The following is a 23,114-nucleotide window of genomic DNA, read 5'->3' as shown; positions in this document are numbered from 1 at the left end:
ACCATTCTGTTACATAGTCTTTGTGATCATTTTCTTCCCACCTCTGGGAATAATTTTCTCAAGTACCTACAAGTTCTGCTACGTCAAGATGTTGTGTCTTAGAAGTGAAAGTGTTAGTCGCTCAGTCGTGTCCAACTCTTTGTGTCCTCGTGGACTGTAGCCTGCCAGGCTCCTCTGTCCATGTGATTCTCCAGGCAAGAATACTGGAGTGGGTTGTCATTTCCTTCTTTCCACTGAATCTTCCCAACTCAGGGATCAAACCAAGGTCTCTTGCAGCACAGGCAGATTCTTTACCATCTGAACCACCAAGGAACCTGTGAGTCTTGGTCGGGGTCTTTTCTTATCTGTTGTACTGGATGCCAGTAAACTCTTTTGGTCTGAAATGCATGTGCTGCACTCCTGAGAAAGATTCTTCTATCATTTATTTGATAATTTTCTATTTCTTCTGATCTCTCTAGGTCTCTTCTGATCTCTTGATTTTTAATGTTGGATTTAAGGACTTCTAAAATATGGAGAAACGTTTGCTTCATGAAAGGCAATAGATGTAGGCACATCTATTAACTTCTTTCCCTGAATATTTTGCTATTGACTTCGTCTTAAAAATATCCTTCTAACCCCCAAATTATATAACTAACTTCATTTTTAAAATTGGCAATAGCAATTTCAGAATAAGGATCATGCTGTTTTTATTCATTTAAGCTCCACTGCAGGCAGCACAAGTGAGTATCTGTTGGATAAATAAAGTAGTGAAATGATTTATTGATTAAAAAAGAAAAATGACCCATGTCATTTATTTTATCCAGGATCTTATTACCAGCAACGGTTCTGATTTTTAGATGTCGGAACAAGTATTTTCTTTACAAAAGTTAATAAAATACATGAAAAAATGTTATAGGATAAATAACAGAAAGAGCTTCCAAAAACTCAATAAATACAATAGAAAAGCATAAAAAGTTTTCAAATTATTTCCAGACACAAGGATTTGGAACACCCCTTGCTGAAACAATAGCAAGAAGAAGAAAAAAAAATTATAAAAAAGAAAAAGAAAAAAACAGCCAAGGGTGCAGTGTGGGGCAGTAAGAGATCTAAGGTTTGTGCGAATGTCAGGCTGGGGACACAGCCTCCCACACAACAGTCTTCTGGGATCTGCTAGTCTTCAGTCCAATTGACAGGGCCCTGGCTGTCCAGGAGTTTATGGGCTAGATGTGAAGACAAGATTTGAGTGCAGGAAATAATCTGATGGCCATTCCTGAGGGTCCCTTTGGAAATCAGCATGGCTCCTGGCCCTTGACAGTTGGGAGGTGTTCCTAAATGCAAGCCTCAGTGACTCTCTAGTGAAGGGGAAGTGGCCTATTCCCACATATCTAGCCGTCTGGCAGACTTAGAAACAACTCCCAAAGGTGGAGCCAGGAAGAAGCAGATCCTTTGAGGTGTAGAAGCTCAAACTGGCAATCCAGGAGGCAGAGGTACTCAGGGACTTGGGTGCTGGGACCTTCAGCAAACCACCTGACCTCTTCGTGCTTCAGCTTCTCTATCTGTAAAATGAAGATATAATAGTGTCCACTCCCAGTGCTGGGAGGAGGATGATGTGAGACCTTGCATGTAAAAGCATAGTGCCAACACATGGGATTCAGCACTCATTCACCATCACAATTCGCCTCTGTCTAATCATCCTTCTCACTGCCCAGATGGCTGCTGGCGAGAGTGGAAGCTGTTCTTGGACCTTTGTCCCCTGAGCTGACTGACAGTTTTGAAATTTCCATGTGGATAATGTCCATGACTCCTGTGATGTTGTCCCTCATGGCAGTGTGGGGTCAGGCCCCCCTCCTAAGCTGGGTAGTTGGCAGGCAAAGGCCACAGTGCTTTGAACTATGGGACTATATTGAGAACACCCATGTCTCCAGGGCTTCCAGAACAATGGCTAATCAGTCCCATGGAAGCAAGTCAGCATCCTCTTTCCAAGTCAATCAACTTGTGCATTTTCAAAGCCAGTTCTTACTCAGCCCAGTTGCTGTCCCATGAAAGGAAGTGCTTTTTTAGGCATCCCTGTTTAGCAATCTGTACCCTAAATTAGCATTTAAAATTGTGCCCTTAATTTGGCAATTCTTATCTATCAAAGTTACAAACACATATGCCCTTGACAGCAGCCCCAGTTCTAGGACTTTATCCAACAGTTGTACTCACCTATATGCACAGAGGATAGTCACAGCAAGAGATGAGAAATAATCTAAATACCCACCAGTAGGAGATGGGTGACATATACACGTGATGGAATGTCAACCATCCAACATTTATTTGGATAACTGACAATAGCTACTGAATGTGTGTTGTATGTCAGCTACTGTTCTAAGAGTCTATTAGTGAGCAAGACAGAGGTTTCCTGCCCCCGTGGAGCTTACATTCTGGGTTACGTGCCACATGCTAACAAGCTATTAAAATAAGGCTGCTGCAGGTCCATGAGTAAGGATGCTGGCCCATCTCCTGTCTCTGAGCTATGTGGTTAAATGAAAAAAGCCAGGTGTAGAGTGACTGTGCCACCATGTGCGCTCAATGGAACTTTGTGTTTGCCTAGAATTTTTCTCTGAGAAGGCAGTGGCACCCCACTCCAGTACTCTTGCCTGGAAAATCCCATGGACGGAGGAGCCTGGCAGGCTGCAGTTCATGGGTCTCGAAGAGTCGGACACGACTGAGCGACTTCACTTTCACGTTTCACTTTCATGCATTGGAGAAGGAAATGACAACCCACTCCAGTGTTCTTGCCTGGAGAATCCCAGGGATGGGGGAGCCTGGTGGGCTGCCGTCTATGGGGTTGCACAGAGTCGGACACGACTGAAGTGACTTAGCAGCAGCAGCAGAATTTTTCTAAAAGGGTTCAGGAGAAACTGAAATAATAATGGCCTCTGGGAAGGAGCACCGAGGGACTAGGGGTCAGTTTTGGGAGGGAAGAGTTACTCTTCACTGTTTGTAAAAGTGTGAATGTTTATTCTGTGCTTGCCTTACCAAAAAATGCAAAATAAAATACAAAAGACCTTTAACTTTGCCAGGTGTTGGTCTGCCCATTCTGAAGGCTGGGCCAGCTCCAGACAGAGTCCTCATGCACCCAGGAGTTGAGTTTCTCAACCTTGGCACTTTGACATTTGGGCTGGATAATTTTTGTTGCGGGGTCGGGGGGCTGACCTGTGCATTGTAAGATATTAGCAGCATCCCTGGCTTCTACCTGTCTGGTGCCAGGAGTACCTCCCCCAGTTGTGACAATAAAAACAAGACAAACAAACAAAAAACACCTCCAGACATTGCAAAATTCCTGGAATCAAAATCACCCCGAGTTGAGAATTACTGCTCTAAAAAACTTTGAAATTCAGTAGCAATCACTAGGAAAAGGCAATGGCACCCCACTCCAGTACTCTTGCCTGGAAAAATCCCATGGACGGAGGAGCCTGGTGGGCTGTAGTCCATGGGGTCACTGAGGGTCAGACACGACTGAGGGACTTCACTTTCACGTTTCACTTTCATGCATTGGAGAAGGAAATGGCAACCCACTCCAGTGTTCTTGCCTGGAGAATCCCAGGGACGGAGGAGCCTGGTGGGCTGCCGTCTATGGGGTTGCAGAGTCGGACATGACTGAAGTGACCTAGCAGCAGTAGCAGTAATCTCTATCTCCGTTAGACAGATAAGTAGAAGCCCAAAGAAGTTTTATAGTATTTTTTTAAATTATATGCTTCATTTTAAAATTGCTATCTATTCATTTATGATTTTAAATACATGTGCTCTACTGGCTAATTTTTAAGTGATCTATTAATATATAAGTGAATATATAGAAGTAGAATGAGTCTAGTTTCTTATTTCGCTTGATCTGTTTCTAGTAGTGTTTTAGCTCAGTTAAATCTTACTGGAGATGTTGGGCTACATAGATAACAATCATTTAAAACATAAATTAATTCAGTCAAGATTTGGCAGGGGTTGGAGGGGACTCTAATAGGATACCTGACATTTTGAACAATTACATGTTGAAATATCAAATCTCTTGCTTTGTTCAAAATGTAAACTTTACGCCCCAGAGTTGGAGTTGGCTGGCCTTATTTTTCTGGTTGGATTGTTATTTGTGTCACGAGGGCAGGACTAAACCTCACAATCCTTTTGTATCCTGTGGTGTCCAGGATAGTTCCCAAGGAGGCTTAAAATGAAGGCAGCCCAGCAGGCTGTGGACAGAGTAAAGGCCAGGACCTGGGACACAGATGGAAACAGGTGAGGACTGTTGTCAGCTGACGGGTTTTAAAAACACAGGCTCCTAGGCTGCCTTTCAGAAAAGCCTCTAATCTGTGTTTGGCCTTGGCAGCTCCCCGGAGGAGCAAGGACAACAGATTGTGGTACTGGCCAGGGAGGACCCTGTGTCCTGCCCCACCCCCAGATCCTTTCCAACTCTGGGGCTTCCTGTGCTGGAGGCTGAGATCACAGAACAAAGAAGGCACGGCCTGAGCATCTCACAGTGTGGTGGGCTTGGCAGACATAACAGACAAGAGCAATGCAATGTGATTTGAGCCATGATGGGGGTTGCAAAGATGCTCTGGGGAGCTTGAGAAGGGATTGGGGGAAGACTTGCTGAGAGGTGATGTGTAAGCTGAGCCTGAAAAGACAGGTCTCACTCAGATGCACCAAGTATGCATCCATCTCTTCCCTTTCACCCTCACATGACTGGTGAATATCACCTCCTTGGGAGGCCCTCCTTGACTGACCCCTTGGAGAGTAGACCCTCTAAACTCCCTGTTTTATCTTCTCCATAGCCCCTCTTAGCAGCTGGTCTTGTTTACATGTTTGCCTACGAGCCTGTGGCCCTCCTCCAGAGAGAGTTCCAGAGACTGTGACCCTCTTGTTCCCTGTGAATACCCAACACCTGTGGGAAGGCGGTCTGCCAGGCGGATGAGGGTGGAGTTGAGAAGTGGAGACGGAGAACACCTCTAGAATGCATTGGGCAGGTCAAGATGAGAAGGACTTGAAGGGTCCTGTGGCTCTGGCACCAGAGTGGAAGATGGTGGAGGGGGTGAGCCTGAGATGCAAACGAGAGGAGGAGAAATTTAGATAACTGCCTGGAGAGGTTAGATTGAGAAAGAGAGCAGAAATATGGGGTGGGAACTAGAGAGGAATCACTCATTTATGGAGGGGTATAATCCATATCTTTACTAGGAAGGAGACCAGAATTGTTTTAAACTAAGGGTCAGGAGCCAATGATGGTTGGATGGCATCACTGACTCAATGGATATGAGTTTGAGCAAGCTCTGGGAATTGGTGATGGACAGGGAAGCCTGGCATGCTGCAGTCCATGGGGTCTCAAAAAATCAGATGCGACTGAGTGAATGAACTGAACTGAACAGGAGCCAATGGAGACCAAGGAAAGAGAGGAACACCTAGAGCAAGGTCCTTGGAGAGGCCTGGCAGAAGCTTCGGTCTCTGACCGCTGGAAGGTGCCTGCTCCACTGTGTCCAGAGGATGGGAAAATGCATGGGTGCCAGTTATAGATGCTTGGTGCACAGCATGGGGGGGTGGGGGGCAGGATGTAGTGTGAAATGTCCCTGTAGCAAGGTCGATGGCTGTTAGGGGCAGGGGAGAAATGGAAAGTGGTTGGGTAAGGGCCAGAAGTCAAGCAATGAGTATAGCTAGGGAGGGAAGTGAGTGGAGCTAGGAGGTGCAGGTGGGGGTGGGGTGGGGTGGGCAGAGGCAGGTGACAAGAGACCGGAGGAAGAAAAGCACATATTGTTCCTGTGACTACTCAGGGAGGATGGGAAAGGCATCAGGATGTGCTGAGAGTGGGGCATCTGATCTTGAGACTTCAGAGTGGGCTGTCGAGGGTGACAGAGCCTAGGCTGTGGCAGTGGAGGGAGGAGGAGCCCAGGAGAGCTGGTGGCTAAGGTGGAGGGAAGGGCCACTAGAGATGAGGCGGTCAAGCAACTGGGTAGCCATGTGCTGCATTTGTCCCCGAGGACAGCAGGGCTTGGGGTGAAGGAGCCAGATGGGAACTTCCAGAATGAGGGAAAGTGCACGTGAGATGGAACAGCGGGGAGGTATGTGGGCGGCAGAAGGCTACACAAAGGCTGGTCCGGGGAAGAAAGCAGACCACCACTGAGAACAAGAGGTGAAGGTCCTCAGGGTAGGGCCAGGTTTAGTGAAGCAGAAGGTGGAGGATGGGAGTGTTCTTTGACATGGGGACAGGCTTCTAGGAGCAACGAGGGAGGGAGCAGGACAGATGGCGGGTGTTTGAAGCTGAGGATGCGAGGCTGGGCTTGGCTGATTTCCAAGCTCCCAGGAGGCCCCTGCTGAGTCTGTGGGCTCCAGCCCATGGGCCAAATGCTGTGCTTCCCTTCAGGCAAACACACTTGGAAAGGAGTCTGGACAGGAGGAATTGAGGGACCCTGCCCCAAGTAGGAAACAGATGCTCCCTTGGGAAGAGTCTGGGCCTCTCTCCCCAGCTAGCTTTGGAGATCCTGGACCCTCCCGGGGCCTCTATGTCCCTCTTCTTTAGAAGGGCAGGACTGCCTAGCCCCGGGAGTGCACCGAAGGGCGCCACCTCGAGCACAGTTTAGGGACAAGGCAGAAATTCCAGATTCTTTGAGGGGCTCCGGCGGGCTCAGGACAGGAGGGCCCTGCTTGGCTCCACCGCCAGACGGCGCCCTCGGCCCGGTGGGCGGCCGATGGGCCGTCGGGGGCCGCTGCGTGCGCCCTGCCCGGTGCTCCGCCCCTGAGCGGTGGGCAGTCGGCCCCGGCCCGGAGTGGCCCGAGAGGGTGGGGCGAGGGCGGGGCGAGGCCGCGCCTGGGCGGGAGGGGCGGGCCGGGGGCGGGGGAAGGAGCCCGAGGGGCGGGGCGGGGGCCCGCGGCGTTTCTCCCTCCCTCCCTCCTTCCCTTTCTTTCTCCGCTTCTCACTCTCCAGTCTTTTCTTTTCCTCCGCAGCCGGCCGAGGGGGCGGGCCCTGCAGCCTTTGTTGCTCGCAGACCGAGCGCAGCCGCCCGCCGGGCGGCAGTCCGGGCCCAGGACGCCGGGAGCTGCACGCGGGTCGGGCATGTCCTGAGCCGGACCCGGGACCGGGCAGCGAACGGACGGGACGGACGAGAGCGTGTGCGAGGGGTCGCTTGGCGGCCGCCTGGCCCCGGCCATGCCCAGCGGCCCGAGTCCCCGAAGCCCCGCGCCGCTGCTGCGCCCCCTGCTCCTGTTCCTCTCGGTCCTGGCGCCGGGCGCCCACGGATCTGCACCAGGTGGGTGGCTGCCCCGCCCCGGCCGGCCGGCCCTGCCACCCCTCCCCGCTTCTCCAGCCTAGGTTCAGCCCCTTCTCACCTCTGCAGATTCCGCTCCTGCCAGGCTCTGCCGGGAGGGGTCGCCCCCCACTCTCCTGGTGTTAGGGACAGGGGTGGGCTTAGGGCAGCGAAACCGCGCCTTCAGGGAGCTTTCCCCAGCCCTCGACTCCACTACGCACCCTGCCCATAGCCAGAATAAGCCTCTTACACGCTCTTCGAGCTCCCGTTTCCCCACCTCGGGTGCAGCAGAGCGCGTCTGTCTCTCCCGGGGAATCTCTTCGTCTGAGCGACTGGACGGAGCGCGGCTTGCTGACGATGGATTCAGTTTCTCGCCCTCCCCAGTGTGCCTCGTCTGGAAAGCAGGCTGGCCAGGGCGCTGCGGGCGGAGTCGCGGGGTCTCAGGTCTACGCGGTTCCCTGCCGAGCCCCGGCCCCCCGCCCCGGTCCCCCGCCTCTAGGCAGCCTGCCCGGCCCTCAAGCTCCCCGGGCCGCGTCTTGCGCGGTCCTTGCACTTCCTGCCTCCCCCTCCCCCAAGTGTGAAGGCGCCGGGAGAGCAGCGCGGAGAAGGAGCTTCTTTCCCCGGCCCTGGGCTTGGCTCTCCCCGCCCAGCCCCGCCCGGCTGGCCTCCGACGAGCTTCTGGCCCGCGTCCAGAATCATGCTCCGTCCCGGTCCGCCGGGCCACGGAGCTCCTGGAGCGTCCGGCCTGGGAATTTAGGATCGGAGGGTGTAGAGGACCCCCTGGCCTTGCGCTCTGGAAGCTCCTGGTCTCTTGGGCGCGGGTAGAATAGTGGGAAGCACTGTTGAGGCGAGGCAGTCGGGAAGAAGGCTTTGTAGGAGAGGGGCCCGAGCTTGGAGGGACTGAAAGGATGGGTGAACTTTAGATGGGCTGGAAGGGTGTGTGTGTGTGTGTGTGTGTGTGTGTGTTGGGTGAACTTTAGATGGGCTGGAAGGGTGTGTGTGTGGTGGATGAACTTTAGATGGGCTGGAAGGGGGAGTGGGGAGGTGGGGGGATGTGTGGGTGCGGATGGGTGCAGCCCAACCGGGCTTGGTGGAGCGGGTCGGGGTGGGGTGGCTAGATTAGGGCTTCGAGCTGGGTTTCGGGGAGACCTCCCTCCTCAGCAGAGGGATTGTGGTTGTGAGGCTGGAAAAGCATATGGGCCGGAATGTAGGGAGCATTTAAGCCAGATCTTAGAGGTTCAAGGAACCGTTGAGGGGTGCAGCTGATGAAAGCCGTTGAGGGGAGCAGTGTTTTAGGGAGGAAGCTCCCTGTCTAGCAACAATGTGTAGGGGACAGAGCAAATATTTAATGAGACCTACCATGTGCCAGCATCCCTACTTCTTATTTCTCATCAGCTCCACAACAACCCTGCAAGGTGTGTGATGGAAAGTTCTTTTATAAATGAGAGGACAGATTCAGAGAGGGGAGTGACCTGCGAGGTTAGACTCCTGGGCTACCTGGGTGAAGCCTGTGTTTTCCCACTGCCCCAGAGCTGGGGACCGATGAGGGTGAACCAGGTGATGGGAGCAGGAAAGTATTCGCCCCAAGGAATTGCCCCTGAAGCCTGAACTTGGGTCCAGGCTCCCTGGCAGCTGTGGGAGAAAGGTTATGTGTGTGTCGGGGGCCGGGGAGTGCCTGTGGTCAGGGTCTCCTACTGCAAGCCAGACACATGTATGAGCTTGCCCATGTTGTTAAACTGGGATAATGGTATCTACCTCCAAGGGTTGTTACGAGAATTCAGCGAGATGGTGAATGTGTTTGCTTCGCACAGAACAGAGAAACTGCCACGTGGTGGCCGTGGTTTTTATGAGTCTGCCAGGTAGACCCAATAAGATTAGGGAGTCCTTGGTGTGTCCTGAAACTTGGACCTGCCATTTGGGGTGGAGGAAAGGCAAGCGCCCCTCCTATCTAATCTGGGTCCCCCTTCAGGTGAGTGTCTGTCTCCAGTGTCCCTATAGATATGTCACATGAGGTCCTCCCCAGTCTCTCCCACTTGGGATCCCTGACACGGAGGCTGCTGAGCTCTTTGTCATTTTCTTCAGACCTGCCTGGGGAACCTAGACCAGGTGCTCTGCCCACTGAATGCGACCCAGTTAGAGGCCAAAGAAAACATCTTGGGCTCACTTTTAGAAAAATGTAACAAACCAAGGGACTTGGGATTGCTGGGACTGGCGCAGGGACCCACCAAAACACTGTTTCACACATGTGAGCTCTGTGTGCGTGTGCATGCACACACGTGCATGCAGGCAAGTGCAGACGGACTGGAGTGGGGGGGGGGCATGTGTCACACACACCCTGGTTATTTTTTCTCTTTGTCATGAGCTATGGGTCATTTGAAGAGCTGGACTGTAACTCAGGTACTCGATAAGGAGGTGAGGGTAAACACCATGTTGGCATTTCTCTGGTAGAAGTTCCAGGGTGACAGTTCTGTCACCTAGCAGTGATAGTCAAAGTATTCAACACCCGTTGTGGCAGGAACTCACTCCAATCACAACTGAATAACCTTCCTGGCAGGACAGACTCAGCCATGAACCACTGGCAGTCCCTGCTCCCATCTGCAGTAGCTTTGGCACTGCTGGCTCAGCTCTGATGCACCCACAAACCGGACTGGAACCTGCAATTACCCTTTGCTAGCACTGGGTGGTGGTAGTTTCCACCACCATGATCTCTACCAGCCATCAGTTATCAGAGACACTGAAAGAGTTGTTTATTTTTTAACTTACTCCCCTCATTTAAAAATATTTTAATGGCAAAACAACACAAATTGACTATTGAATGCAGAATGCATTGACTAATTGACAAATTGACTAATGAATGCAGAATAAAGCAAGAAAATGAAAATTATTGCAGTAAAAATGGTAACATCCTGTAAGTACTAATATTTTTACATTTCTTATTAAAATATTAAGTCATTAAGCAAAAGAAGTTTTTAAAGACATAGCTAAGTATACTTGAGAACTTCTCTTGCTAATTTTCAGTCATAACTTAGTCACATTTGCTTTGTGTTATTATCTATTGAACTAAGCGCTTATGTATTGACGCACTGAATTCTCACACAACCTAAGGTATAATTATTATCATGCCCATATTACAGATGGAGGAACTGAGACTGTGTGGTTAGTTTACCCATAGCCTCACAGCTTTTGATGGCAAAGTTGTGATGCAGACCCAGGTGCTCTGACTATAGAGCACATTACTTCTAATGCTTTTTGCCTGCAGCATATTTCTGCTTAGCCCCACCACATTTTTGAACTTAAGAGGATGCTTCTTTATAACTCACTTGAATTTCTATCTTGCAATAATTTCCCAAGGTCTAGCGCAAGGGTTCTCAACAGGACTGCATACCCCCAGGTTCATGGATCCCTCCCCAGGGACACTGTTGAACTCTCGGGGCCATCTCTCCCCAGGGGATCTGATTCCCCAGCCTTATACACAGTGCCCTCTCCCACCCACATACGGTTGAGGACACTGCCGTTGCCTAGAGGTGTGCCATGTAGCTTCCATTTTTCTGGTACACTGAGCACTTCTGGGCTAATTGGCATCAGCACCCCACACTTTCAGCTTGTCTTTAGCAGCCTTGACTGTGATGGTTCATGCCCTGGGAACTGCTTTTAATATTCATTTAAAATAAAACCTTGGAGTATAACTGTTTTCTTATTCTCCATCTATTTGCTCCATGACCCTCCTTAAATTTTCTGACTTGGATACTCTGAGCAGATGAGGAAACTGAGGCTCAGTAAGATGAAGTGACTGTCCAGGCCACACAACTATTAAGTAGCCAAGTTGGCACCTGAACCCAGGTCTACCTGTGTTCAACGCTCACACTTCTGCATTATTTTCTAACTCCATTGTCTCTCATTCTACAAAACACGTGCCTGGGTCAAGCTTTTTATTGCTTGTTCCCCTCACCTGACTTCTTCCTATTTCTCTGGTGGTCTATCACATGATGCCCACCACCAAGCTGTCCTCATCCTCATGCTTAAATATGTACCCATATGTCAAGGGGACATGTCACATGTGCCCCTCTGACAAAGCTCTTCTTCATCCTCGTACATCTCTGGGCTGTCCCCTGCCCTCTCTTGGACTTTCCCAGCGCTGTGCCAGGGGTAAGGATCATGAGTGCCCTGCACCCATTTATTCTCAGGGCTAGGATGGTGTCTTGTACTTTTTCCTGGATGTTAGGGCACTTAGCTCTCCCTCACAACACCAAACGCCATGGGCCAGGCAGGTAACGTAACGAGGCTGATGGGAAGACATTTTTCTTGAATCATAGGGCCTCTTGGCCCAGCCCTTGTTTTCCCGTTGTTGTTAGAGATTCAGCTCTTTACTGAATGAAAGACAGCACAAGTGTGAAGCTGAGGGCAACCTATATTTAGCGACAGTGCTGAGAACACATAGGAAGTGGTGGAGACTGAGGCAGATGGGAAAGCACAGGCCCTCTCTAATGGGCCACTTCTGACAAGTGTGAATTTAGGCCTGACATGGATGGACGATAAGACTTTAAGCTGAAAATTGAGACTTTTGTACAAAATTATGTGATTTTTTTTCTTTTTTACAAAAAACACTGGCAACTGATTAAATACTGTTCAACATTTTTGCCAGTCCAACAAACCACTACCTGCCCCTAATCAATACACTGACAAACAAAAAAAAAACAAGTCTGCAGGCTATGGTTGTGGAGTTGGCCTCCCAAATGCCCTTATGAGGATGAGAGAGCAAGAAGTCTCCTTCAACTATCCAGCCCAATGGCTTCCAAATGCCAGCCTTGAAATGGTTACTTCAGAATCCCCAGAAGGTTTGGAAAACTGCAGATTCTGGGGCCTCAGAGCCCTGGATCTAAGGAATCAGAATATCTGGGCTGGGTCCTGGGCAGCTACAGTTTTTCAGAGCTTTCCAGGTACTTGTGATGTTCAGCCAGGTTTATGTCCAGTAAGGAATTTCCTAACTTCCCTGATGATCACAATCCCTTGAGGCTTTTGGTAAAAACACAGCTTCCCAGTCCCATTTCCTGGACATGCTGATTCAGTGGGTCTGGGACAGGGCCTGAGAACTTGTTTTTAACAAATTCTCATCCGAGAAGTCTGGAAAATCCTTGCACTTGTGCCCTCCTGAAACTCAGAGACAAGGAAAATTTGCCTAAAGTCACTGAACAAGTTACTCCAGCCCACCCTGTGTCCTGCCTCTTGGAGAATGCTCTTAGAGGACTGCCCTAATGGCTGGCCCACTGGGGCAGTTGTGGGCAGTGAGGGATGTCCTCAGCGGGGGTGCGGGGGGCCACACCATGCAGCGCACTCTTCAAGTGGTTTGGCAGGAGACAGATTGGAGGGTGAGTTGAGTTTTTGCAGCCTGGCCTGGAGGGAGCTTCAGGCTGGACTTGGCTTCCTTTCCCACCCCAGCAGCAGCCACACAGAGAGCTCTGTAGGACAGCTGCAGGGCACTCAGGCATTCTTGTGGCCTTGAGAAGTCTTTGTCTTGAGCAGCCAGGATCCCAAGAGCTGGGCATAAAGCCAGGACAAGCCCCAGAGCTAGGTAGGACCAGAGGCTGGGACAAACCTCAGATGGGCCAGTTTCCTACCTGCACCTTAGGGCCTGGGAACTGTGGAGAAGGAAAAGAGAGAATGAGAGCGTGAGCCCTGGGGTTGCTGCCCACTCCCAGCAGTGCTGCTCTTCTTTGTGTGTGTATCCATGTGAGATTTCTTTTGAAGACTAGGTCTAGTGGTCAAAATAGTTGGAAAACTTTGATCGAGTCCAATTCATGTTCACTTGGTCATGTCTGACTCTTTGTGACCCCACGGACTGCAGCACACCAGGCTTCCCTGTCCATCACCAACTCCTGGAGCTTGCTCAAACTCATGTCCATTGAGTCGATGATGCCATCCAACCACCTTATCCTCTGTTGCCCCTTTCTCCTCCTGCCTTCAATCTTTCCCAGCATCAGGGTCTTTTCCAATGGGTCAGTTCTTCGCATCAAGTGGCCAAAGTATTGGAGCTTCAGTTTCAGCATCAGTCCTTTCAATGAATATTCGGAACTGATTTCTTTTAGGATTGACTGGTTTGATCTCCTTTCAGTCCAAGGGACTCTCAAGTCTTCTCCGACACCACAGTTCAAAAATATCAATTCTTCAGCACTCAGCTTTCTTTATAGTCCAACTCTGACATCCATACATGACTACTGGAAAAACCATAGCTTTGACTAGACGGGCTTTGTTGGCAAAGTGATGTCTCTGCTTTTTAACATGCTGTCTAGGGTGGTCATAGCTTTTATGTTAGCAATGGAGAAACTGAGACCCAGCAAGAGACAGACCTCTGAGAATGAAGAAGGACGTTACTGGGAGGTTGAAACCATTTGGGAGACTTTATTACTCTTTCTGTGTGCCTTTAGGCTAGTCTCTGCACCTCTCTGAATGTCTCTCTGCTTTCTCCAGGAGCAATCTGGAGACTCTCCTGCAGGTGTCCTAACTTAGAATCCATAGCCACAGGGACCTGGGTAGAATTCAGAGGATCCATGAACTTGGATGGGACTATATTACATCTTTAATTTTTCTAACCTTGAAGTGAAATTCAGTATTTCCTTCCATTACAAATATTAGCAACAAATCACAATAGTATTAGCAGCATCTCTGATTTAGCTACCAATTGTTGTTCAGTTGCTAAGTCATGTCCAACTCTTTGTGACCCCATGGACTGTAGCATGCCAGTCTTCCCTGTCCTTCACTATCTCCTGGAGTTTGCTCAAATTCATGGTCATTGAGTCAATGATGCTACCTGACTATCTCATCCTCTGCCTCCCCCTTCTGCTTTTGCCTTTAATCTTTCCTAGCATCAGAGTCTTTTCAGTGAGTTGGCACTTCACATCAAGTGGCCAAAGTATTGGAGCTTCAGCTTCAGCATCAGTCCTTCTAGTGAATATTCCTAGTTGATTTCCTTTAGGATTGATTGGTTTGATCTCTTTGCTGTCCAAGGGACTCTCAAGTCTTCTCCAGCACCACAACTTGAAAGTATCAATTCTTCAATGCTTAGCCTTCTTTAGGATCCAACTCTCATATCTGTATATAACTACTGAAAAACCATAGCTTTGACTAAATGGACGAAGTGATGTCTCTGCTTTTTAATACACTATCTAGGTTTGTCATGGCTTTTCTTCCAAGGAGCAAGCATCCTTTAATTTCATGACTGCTGTCACCATCTGCAGTCCACAGTGATTTTGGAGCCCAAGAAGAGAAAATCTGTCACTGTTTCCACTTTTCTGCCATCTATTTGCCATATAGTGATGGGACCAGATGCCATGATCTTAGTTTTTTGAGTGTTGAGTTTCAAGCCAGCTCTTTCACTCTCCTCTTTCACCCTCATCAAGAGGCTCTTTAGTTCCTCTTCATTTTCTGCCATTAGAGTAGTATCATCTGCATATCTGAGGTTGTTGTTTCTCCTGACAATCTTGATTCCAGCTTGTGATTCACCGAGCCCAGCATTTTGCATGATGTACTCTGCCTAGACATTAAATAAATAGAGTAACAATATACAGTGTTGATGTACTCCGTTCTCGAGTTTGAACCAGACTGCTATTCCATATCTGGTTCTAACTGTTGCTTCTTGACCTGCATACAGGTTTCTCAGGAGACAGGTAAGCTACCAAGAGGGACAAGAAAAAAAACTTTTTCTTCTTTTTTTAAAATCTCAACACAGTTGCAGGTATCTTGAAATAAGGCTGATGCTCTTCACTACTTTGAAATCATCATAGTTATTAAACTTGCCTTTGGATCTTGTTTAATGCATTAGGAAAGGAACACATGATTTCACATCTACTTTTTAAATTATTTTGACAGCTTTAATTCAGTATAATGAATTTCCTTGGTATTCCTATACATTTAATCTTACACACTTAAAAACATTTTTTGAGGAGTCCATGGCAGAAAAAGGTTAAGAATCAAGACTTACTGGGAAATCAAGCAGACAGAATGACTAGGAGAGGATTCTGCAAATTTTTCCAGCCCTGGAATCTTTTCATTTAACTCTCAAATGTGAAAGAAATAAACTAGAGCTGCTTGGTTGAAATGGTAGTGATGAGGGGCCAGGGAGCCCTACCTGGGTGGTCCTTCTCTGACTCCCCATCTCAGGAGGCCTGGAGATGTGTGCAGAAGAACCATCAGGCACTTTAAAAAATCCATCAGGCTAATAATAATCTAATAATCATAATTGCCATCATATTCAGTCGTATTCATCGTATTCAGTGGGCCAGGCGCTGCTATATGTGGAGTAGATCAGTTCATTTAATCTTCAGCCCCCAAAGTGCAAGTTACGATCCCCTTTCTACAGATTTTACACAAATACTTACTGAGAAACTACTAGTTTCCAGACATTCTTGAACACTTAAAATCTTCAACAAAGACTAAAGATTCTTGCCCTCTCAGAGTTCACACTGGGAGGAGATGGAGAAAGAAAAATAGAAAAAAGAATGCAGATGTTAAGTGATACAGTATGTGAGACGTGCTATGGGGAAAAATAAAGCAGGAAAGGGGGGATAGGGAGAGGCGGGGAGTTGCAATTTTAAAAAGAAGTGAGTAAGCTTTGGGGAAGGACCTGAAGGAAGTGAGTGCTTTATTGTCATGTGGGAAACAGGGAAGCGTGTTCAGGTGGAGGGAACAAGAAAGCAAAATCCGGAGGCAGGGGCAGCAAGGAGGCCAGTGGCCGAATGGAGGGAATTCGGGAGGTGTAGCTGAGATGAGATCGGTCGTCCCTGGCCATCGCTAGAACAGTTTGCTGCTGTGTGTGAGCTGGGAGCCACTGCAGGGTTTTGAGCAGAGAAAGGCTATGGATCTGACAGCTCTGGAACGAGTCCCTAGGACTACCACGTGGAAAGCTAATCATACTGGGGGAGAGGGACCCGAGATGGTCACTAACGGAAGCAGGGAGACTTGTGAAGAGGTTATTGCGATCACCTGGGTGGAGACTGCGAGGCATGGAGCGGTGAAACAGCACAGGTGGTGGGTGTTTGAATCCCGGCACTCGGACCTCAGCGCCCCCTCGGCCGCTGCCCACTCCGTCTCGGCTCTTCTCCCTGCAGGGCACGCCACTGATGGCCGGGCGGCGCTGGACATTGTGCACCCGGTGCGTGTGGATTCGGGGGGCTCCTTCCTGTCCTACGAGCTGTGGCCCCGCGCGCTGCGCAAGAGGGACTTGTCCGCCCGCCCCAGCGCGCCCACCTTCTACGAGCTGCAGTACCGCGGCCGCGAGCTGCGTTTCAACTTGACCGCCAACCCACACCTGCTGGCGCCCGGCTTCGTGAGCGAGACGCGGCGGCGGGGCGGCCTGGGCCGCGCGCACATCCGGGCCCGCGCCCCCGCCTGCCACCTGCTAGGTGAGGTGCAGGACCCTGAGCTCGAGGGCGGCCTGGCGGCCATCAGCGCCTGCGACGGCCTGGTGAGTGCGCCGGGTGAGCTGGCGGGACGTGGGCCCACCCCATCCCCATCCCCTGCCTGGGCGAGGACTTGTCTGCTGGTTTTGGCCAGTTGGAGTTCCCCCTTCCAGCCTCAGTATTAGCACCTGTAAAATGGGGTGGACAAGCTCAGGCCTCTTTGTTCTCTAGGGCAGCGGTTCTCAAACTTTAAAGCGAACCAGAGTCACCGAGGCCTAGTGGAAAACCTGATGCCCCATAGGGTAAATGGGGGGAGGGGGTGGGGAACTTGCATTTCTGACAATTTCTCAGATAGTGTTGAAGCTGTCACTCCAGACTTTGAAAACAGCTTTTTGTTTGTGGTGTGTGTGGACTAAGTAACTCAGAAAGCAGATGAGTCCCTCATCTTCAAGGAGTATCAGTTATGACTTTGATCGCGCAACCCCCACCCCCACCCCGCTTCCCTGGAGAGCAGGCTTTAGCCTCCAGGTTTTTCTGAGTTGAGGTAATGCTGGCAGCCACGTGCAGCCCTAATTGCCTCCCTCTGCTTGAGAGCAGCTCCTCTCCAGGCAGCATAGGGCTCCTTTTGCTCCCAGCTCTGGAGGGTCGGGTGTGGGAGGAGTGGGGGTGGGTGGGGGGATGGGGGCACATTCTCAGCCATCCACTACGCCCTGCAGGGAGCCTCAGCTCAGATTGCTCAGGAAAAGCCATAGCTGTGGCAGGGCACGGGCTCATGACATATAGCCCACCTCACAGGCTCTAGAGCCGTTGGTCCCCAATCTTTTTGGCACCAGGGAAGGGTTTCGTGGAAGACAGTTTTTCCACAGACTAGGGGTAGGGGGTAGTTTCAGGATGATTCAAGAACATTACATTTATTGTGCACTTTATTTCTATTATTATTATTATTACATCAGCTCCACCTCAGATCATCAGGCATAAGATCCTGGAGGGTGGGGACCCCTGCTCTAGGGTATCTGGGCCTTTGAGAGCCCAGCTGCCTGGGAAAGTCTCATTTACAGGAGCCTGTACTTCTCCCTTTTCATATAGTTAAATTAATTTTGTTGCGCCTGAGCGACAAGTACACATATGGGCATTGTTCCCACTTTACAGATGAGGGAACAGGCTCAGAGAGGAACCTGCCCAAGGTCACTCAGTTATCCAGTGGTGGAGTAAACGCAGGCCTCCAGCCCCTAGAGCTAATGATACACGATCCAGCACTCCAGGTTCTCTGCCCTGAGTGACCCAACTGGCTGACTTGGAGCCAATGAGGAGGGGTCTGAGGGAGGAAAAACCTCCCATGTTGGAGTCCTGAGCTTCCCTAGTAGGTGGTGGATTGCTCAAAGATACTTCCCAAGGCCCCTCCTTCCTCTGGCCTCTCTGAATGCCAGCAAACATCCCCGAGACACCCCTTTCAATTTCCCTTCTCTGGAAGATCCTGGGACCAAGGAAGAGGGTGTCCTGGTGGCAGTGGGTATCTCCATGGCCATCTTGTTAGATTTGGAAGGAAACCCATTTCTTCCTTCCTTTCTTTTTTTTTCTTTTGGTAATCAAATTTCTTTTTATTGAGATATTATCAAAATATTAGTTTCAGACAATTTGACACCTATTTATTAATATATTGTAAAATGATCACAATAAGTCTAGTTACAAATTTATGTACATATAGTTTTTTTTCTTGTGATGAGAACTTTTTATCTTAGCAACTTTCAAAAACACAAAACAATGTTATTAACTATAGCACTGTGCTGTACATTACTAACCCAAAGCTTTTTTTCCCCTTGGTGTTAAGTTTTTAATTGTAATTCTTGCTCATCTTTGGAATGTGGGGGATGCAGACCTATTTTGTACTTATGGGCTAAGGGGTGGGGTGGGTGTATGGAGCAGCTTCCTGGGCTGATGGCTTCTGAGCTCAGCCTAGAAGCCTTTGGCTGGGTAAGGCGGTAGGGAGGGATGTTCCAGCAGAGGGTACAAAGTGAGCAAAGGTCTAGAGGGAGGAAGGCACAGTGTGTCTGGGGTCAGTTGGCCTGATGGGCTCTGCTGGGCAGGACAGGCCTCTGGGCGTGGGGGAGGGCAGCCGAGTGTCAGTCCTCCCCGTGTGACCCTGGTGCTTCTTTCCCAGAAAGGTGTGTTCCAGCTCTCCAACGAGGACTACTTCATTGAGCCCCTGGATGGTGTCCCCGCCCGGCCTGGCCACGCCCAGCCCCACGTGGTATACAAGCGCCAAGTCCCTGAGAAGTGGGCAGAGCCGGGGGACTCCAGGGCTCCAGGCACCTGTGGGGTGAAAGGTGTGTTTCTCTGCTATCAGCTCTGGGGTAGGGGATGAGTCTGGGACATGGAGGGGCCTTTCCAGAAACCTCTATTAACACCCCCACGCCCAGCTCCTCTTGGACTGAAGGGACACAGACAAACCAACAGCTGCATCATCATAGCCTGTGCCCTCTATGTGTGATGGGCCTGAGGCCTCTGCCTGTTGGGCCTGCCCCAGCTCATCCCCTGGACTGACTCCTCTCACCACCAGCTCATCTACCTCCCTACCTCAGGGCTCAGTCTCTCTGTGTCCCCTCCCTGCTCCCTGCCTGTGACACCTCTAGCTGTGGCAGCCATTCTTCCCTGAGTGTCCAGTCAAGGCTGGGCCATACACAACCTCAGCAGTTCAACTAGGCGGGAACCTCCCTCCCCTCCCCACTCTGGTCTTACCCCAGAAAAACTGACCTCTGTTATTGGAGACCTAGAGTGTGGCACCCAGCACCTCTTCTGCAGAGTGGCCAGTCTGTGCTGGGCCAGTCCAGGTAAGGAGCTGCCTGCTAAAGGCTGCTGGGGTCTATGGAATGCTCCAGCTTCACAAGCTGCCCATGGCTAGGGACTCTATTTCCTGGGACAGATATTCACCGGGGCTTGCTTCTTGCCCTCAGTTTCCCCAGCTTCATAGATGTGCTTCCTCTTCTGATCTTGTGGGGAGCCTGGGGCAGTGGGGCAGATCTCCAGGGGGGTCAGCTGGCTGGGGTCTTGGCCAGCCTCCCCAGGCTGGGGGTTAGGTTGAGAGGTCTGTGTGAGCTGGGAGGTACTTACCCCCCAGCGGGGGTGGATCAGCATAGAGAGATACAGGCCCAGGAGTTCGCCTAACAGGCTCAGTGCTTCACCATGTTCATAGCCCCATAGAAGTCATCCTCTGAGGCTGCTAGGCTTATCTTTTTATTGTCAGGCAGCCCCAGGGTCAGACAAGGGAAGTGACTAGGTCAGGGCCACACAGCACAGGTCTGGGGCAGAGTCACACTGGGAGTAGGCCCCTTGTCTCCGATCCTGCTGACCCAGAGAGAGCTCACTGGGGAGAGGTCCTTGAGACGTGTGTCCTGGGCCAACCTCCTGGCAGCTAGCCCCCACCCCTTCTGGGCCCACAGAGTTTCCAGAGCTGGAGCCCCAGCGGGAGCGTTGGGAACAGCGGCAACAGTGGCGGCGTCAGCGGCTGAGGCATCGATACCAGCGCTCGGTCAGCAAAGAGAAGTGGGTGGAGACCCTGGTGGTAGCCGACGCCAAAATGGTGGAGTACCACGGGCAGCCGAATGTCGAGAGCTACGTGCTGACCATCATGAACATGGTGAGGCTGCCACAGGCAGCGTGTGGTGGGGGGTGGTGAGGGCTGCCAGGAGGTGGTGTTGGTGAACCCCAAAGGTATATACCCCAGGCTCCATGCCTGGTACAGGCTTCCAGCTCCTGAGTCACTGGGAGAGAACCTGGGCAGATGTGAGACACCACTGAAGGTCATGGCACCCCACTGGCTCAGCAGCCTCTGCCCGCTGCTAGGACCAGAGTGGGGGGAGGGGGGGATGAAGCAACCTCGACCTTGTGCCTGCCCGGAGGAGCCTGTAGACTGGCTGGCCCATCCACACCACTCTAAACAAGCACCTCCCCACCCTGTGCTGGGACCTGGGCTGGTCACTGGGGATGTGGAAATGCCCAATCAGCCCAGCCCCTGCCTGAGCCATCAGCAGGCATTAGAGTTAGAAGGACCTGTGACCTTGGGTAGGCCACATTACCTGTCTTAGCCTCAGCTTTCTCCGCTGTGAACTGGGGATGACGGTAGCACTTGGGTGGTACAACAGGGTTGGCATACTTCTCTTGATCCCATAGGACAGTCGAAATAACTAGATCCCATGAGGGTGAGTGACTTGCCCAGGTCACAAGGCTAGGCCAGGACAGACCTGGACAGGAGCCCCGATCTCCCAAGTCCTCCCTGGGGCACTGTGGCAGGTCGAAGCTGGTGATTCCCACTCCTTTAGTGCCAGCCAGCCCCTTCCAGCTGCTGCCCCAGATTGTGCAGGTGGGAGGCCTCAGGCAGCCAAGCTGCTTCCTGCGCCCCTGGGGAGAAGAGATCTCTGCCCTTGGCATTCTTAGCAGGCTACCCACTGAACAGCACGGTTTTCCCTCTGGGCTGGGTGAATGAGAGCAGGCCGGGTGTGTGTGCCCTGCAGCTGGTGTGGCCAGTGTCATGTGTTGTGACCTCCCCCATATCAGCCTTTAACCCCCAAAACACTCAAGGAAGTGTATGCTCTGGGTCATCTAAGGTCTGGCCACTTCTTTTATAGCCATAAAGCCAAGGGTCAGAGAAAGGAAGGGGCTCTGTCTGTGGCCATCATGCCCCCACTGCTCGAGTCTGCATTGGCAAGCTCAGCTCTGGGCCAGTTCCTGCCCGACTTGGCCACCCATGTTGGCTCCCTCCTCCTAATGGAATAAAGGCCATAGCCTTCTGCCTGACACCTGAGGTCTCTTAAGGCCCAGCCAAGCCTCCATTTAGCCTTGTCTGCCCAGGGAGACAAGCCACTAGCCACCAGGGTTCCAGAGGGGTTGTTGCTGGACAGCAGGGCCCTGCTCCTTGGCTGGGGTGGGGTGGGGTAGGGGGGCAAGAGCAGGTTTCCAGGCCACGAGATCCTCCCCTTGCATGCTCAGCCTGAAAGAGGCCTAGGAGCTTGGCTGGAGTCACCAAGGCTGGGTTCATCAGCCTCACTTTTACTGAGTGTTCCATGTGGGACGGTATCAAGCCCTCCAGGCTCCCCCATGACATCCCCTGTGTGCCAGGGATCAAGGATTTGACCCCAGAGCAGGGCCCCTTCCCGCCTCCCTGTCTAGGCCCACAGGACACGGGCATTTACCTTGTGAGCCCCACCCTGGAGGAGGGAGGGCCTGGCTTTCACAGTCACATGTTCTGGACAGTGTCATAATTTTTGTGAGCTGACAAGTCCAGCATTGGTCTGGACAGGGTGGAGGCACCTATGAGGCTAACAGTGCTGGATACCCGACAGGGAGACTCCAGGAAATGATAGGGGCATGGATGACAGGCAGCCAGCCTCCAAGGGGGGCTGGACTGGGTGTTAGGGCTGAGGCTTCTGAACACCTGCTACTTGGCCAGTGTTCCACACCCAGAGCCTCTTCCAAGCCTCAGCCCCATTTTGTAGTTGGAGGAACAAAGGATCAGGCAGTCCAAGGAACTTCTCAAGGTCACAGAACTGGTGAGTGGCAGAGCTGGAACCGGAGCTCAGAGTTATCTGCTTCCAAAGCCTTACTCGGTCCTCTCTGCCTCTTAACCTGCCCCAGAGAGGGATAGCTGGATAGCTGTGGTGTCCAGAGTGTGCTAGAAGGATGAGGGAACAGGTTGGTGGGAGTGAGGAGAACTTATCCCTTTTTTCCTCTGGAGCAGATGTTTGTTCATGTAAGGCTGACATGAGTGCTGAGTGTCAGCTCTGTACCAAGGACATGGTGATGGATGCACAAGAATAAGATCCCAGGCTTGGGAAGCTCTGCCTTATAGCATTTCTCAAAGAATATTCTGGAGAGTACTTGTTCCAAGAGATGCTAATAAATGTTCTGTGAAGAAAGATGGCACTTTTGAAAGTTTGGCAACACAGGGTTAAAAAAAATGTAACAGACTTTACTGCAGTACTCCTCAGAGCCTCCAAAGCTGTACATGTTTAGAATCCATCCACCAGAGAGGAGGCAGGCAGCACTTTCCAAACTTAAGAGCAGAAACTTTGATGCAGTCAGATCTGGGTTTCTGATCCCATATTTAGCCTCTCTTGGAGCCTCAGTTGCTCCATCTGTAAGATGGCGATACTTATGCCTGCCTGAGAGGTGTGAAGATTAAGTGAGCTAAGGCACGTAACGCTCCCAGTGCGAGGACCATGTGTGTTAGGCTCGGTCAGTGTTAGCTGCTGCTCTTGTGGCTACTGAAGATCTGCTCTTCAGCCCCACAGCCACCTTCAGGACAGCCTCACCCTCTTTACCAGGGCCTCCTACAGGTTACCAGTTTGTCAGTGTGCCAGACCCAGGTCTGAGTCCAGGAGCTCAGGTAGGCCTATTCCAAGCATAACAAGAGAGGTCCCCCCATTTTTGCACCCCCAATTCTGTTCATGTCCTCTGAGGTCAGGGGCCCTTTTTGAGTGAGTGGCTCTTG

General features: G+C 51.0%; 1 protein-coding gene and 1 long non-coding RNA gene across 6 annotated transcripts in view; one reads left to right on the top strand and one right to left on the bottom strand.

Annotated features, from left to right (window-relative positions):
- Nucleotides 1–755: 755 nt before the first annotated feature.
- LOC147349469 (uncharacterized) lies at nt 756–7,859 on the bottom strand. 3 transcript variants are annotated; one of them, XR_015149845.1, is made up of 3 exons: nt 7,489–7,859; nt 4,890–5,044; nt 756–1,535 (listed from the first exon to the last, which is right to left on the bottom strand). It is a non-coding gene; the product is annotated as an uncharacterized LOC147349469 (long non-coding RNA). The 3 variants fall into 3 exon arrangements; XR_015149843.1 differs by having other exon boundaries at nt 7,516–7,846; XR_015149844.1 differs by lacking the exon at nt 756–1,535 and adding an exon at nt 7,321–7,375 and having other exon boundaries at nt 2,962–5,044; nt 7,516–7,826.
- The window catches only part of ADAMTS7 (ADAM metallopeptidase with thrombospondin type 1 motif 7), a 62,331-nt gene continuing 46,106 nt past the window's right edge, over nt 6,890–23,114 (top strand). For all 3 annotated transcript variants that reach the window (XM_086364037.1, XM_086364036.1, XM_086364035.1), the window contains exons 1-4: nt 6,890–7,241; nt 16,340–16,695; nt 18,789–18,954; nt 20,068–20,264. In XM_086364037.1, coding sequence (XP_086220163.1) covers nt 7,142–7,241; nt 16,340–16,695; nt 18,789–18,954; nt 20,068–20,264 — 819 coding nt within the window. In that variant the 5' untranslated portion in view covers nt 6,890–7,141. The remainder of the gene's footprint in view (nt 7,242–16,339; nt 16,696–18,788; nt 18,955–20,067; nt 20,265–23,114) is intronic.

The sequence above is a fragment of the Bos grunniens genome, chromosome 21, assembly GCF_055505025.1.
Source record: "Bos grunniens cultivar Pamir isolate PY7600 chromosome 21, Bosgru_T2T1.0, whole genome shotgun sequence".
Taxonomy (NCBI): Eukaryota; Metazoa; Chordata; class Mammalia; order Artiodactyla; family Bovidae; genus Bos; species Bos grunniens.
Note: the sequence above shows the minus strand (reverse complement) of the source record. Positions and strands in the feature narration are given on the sequence as shown.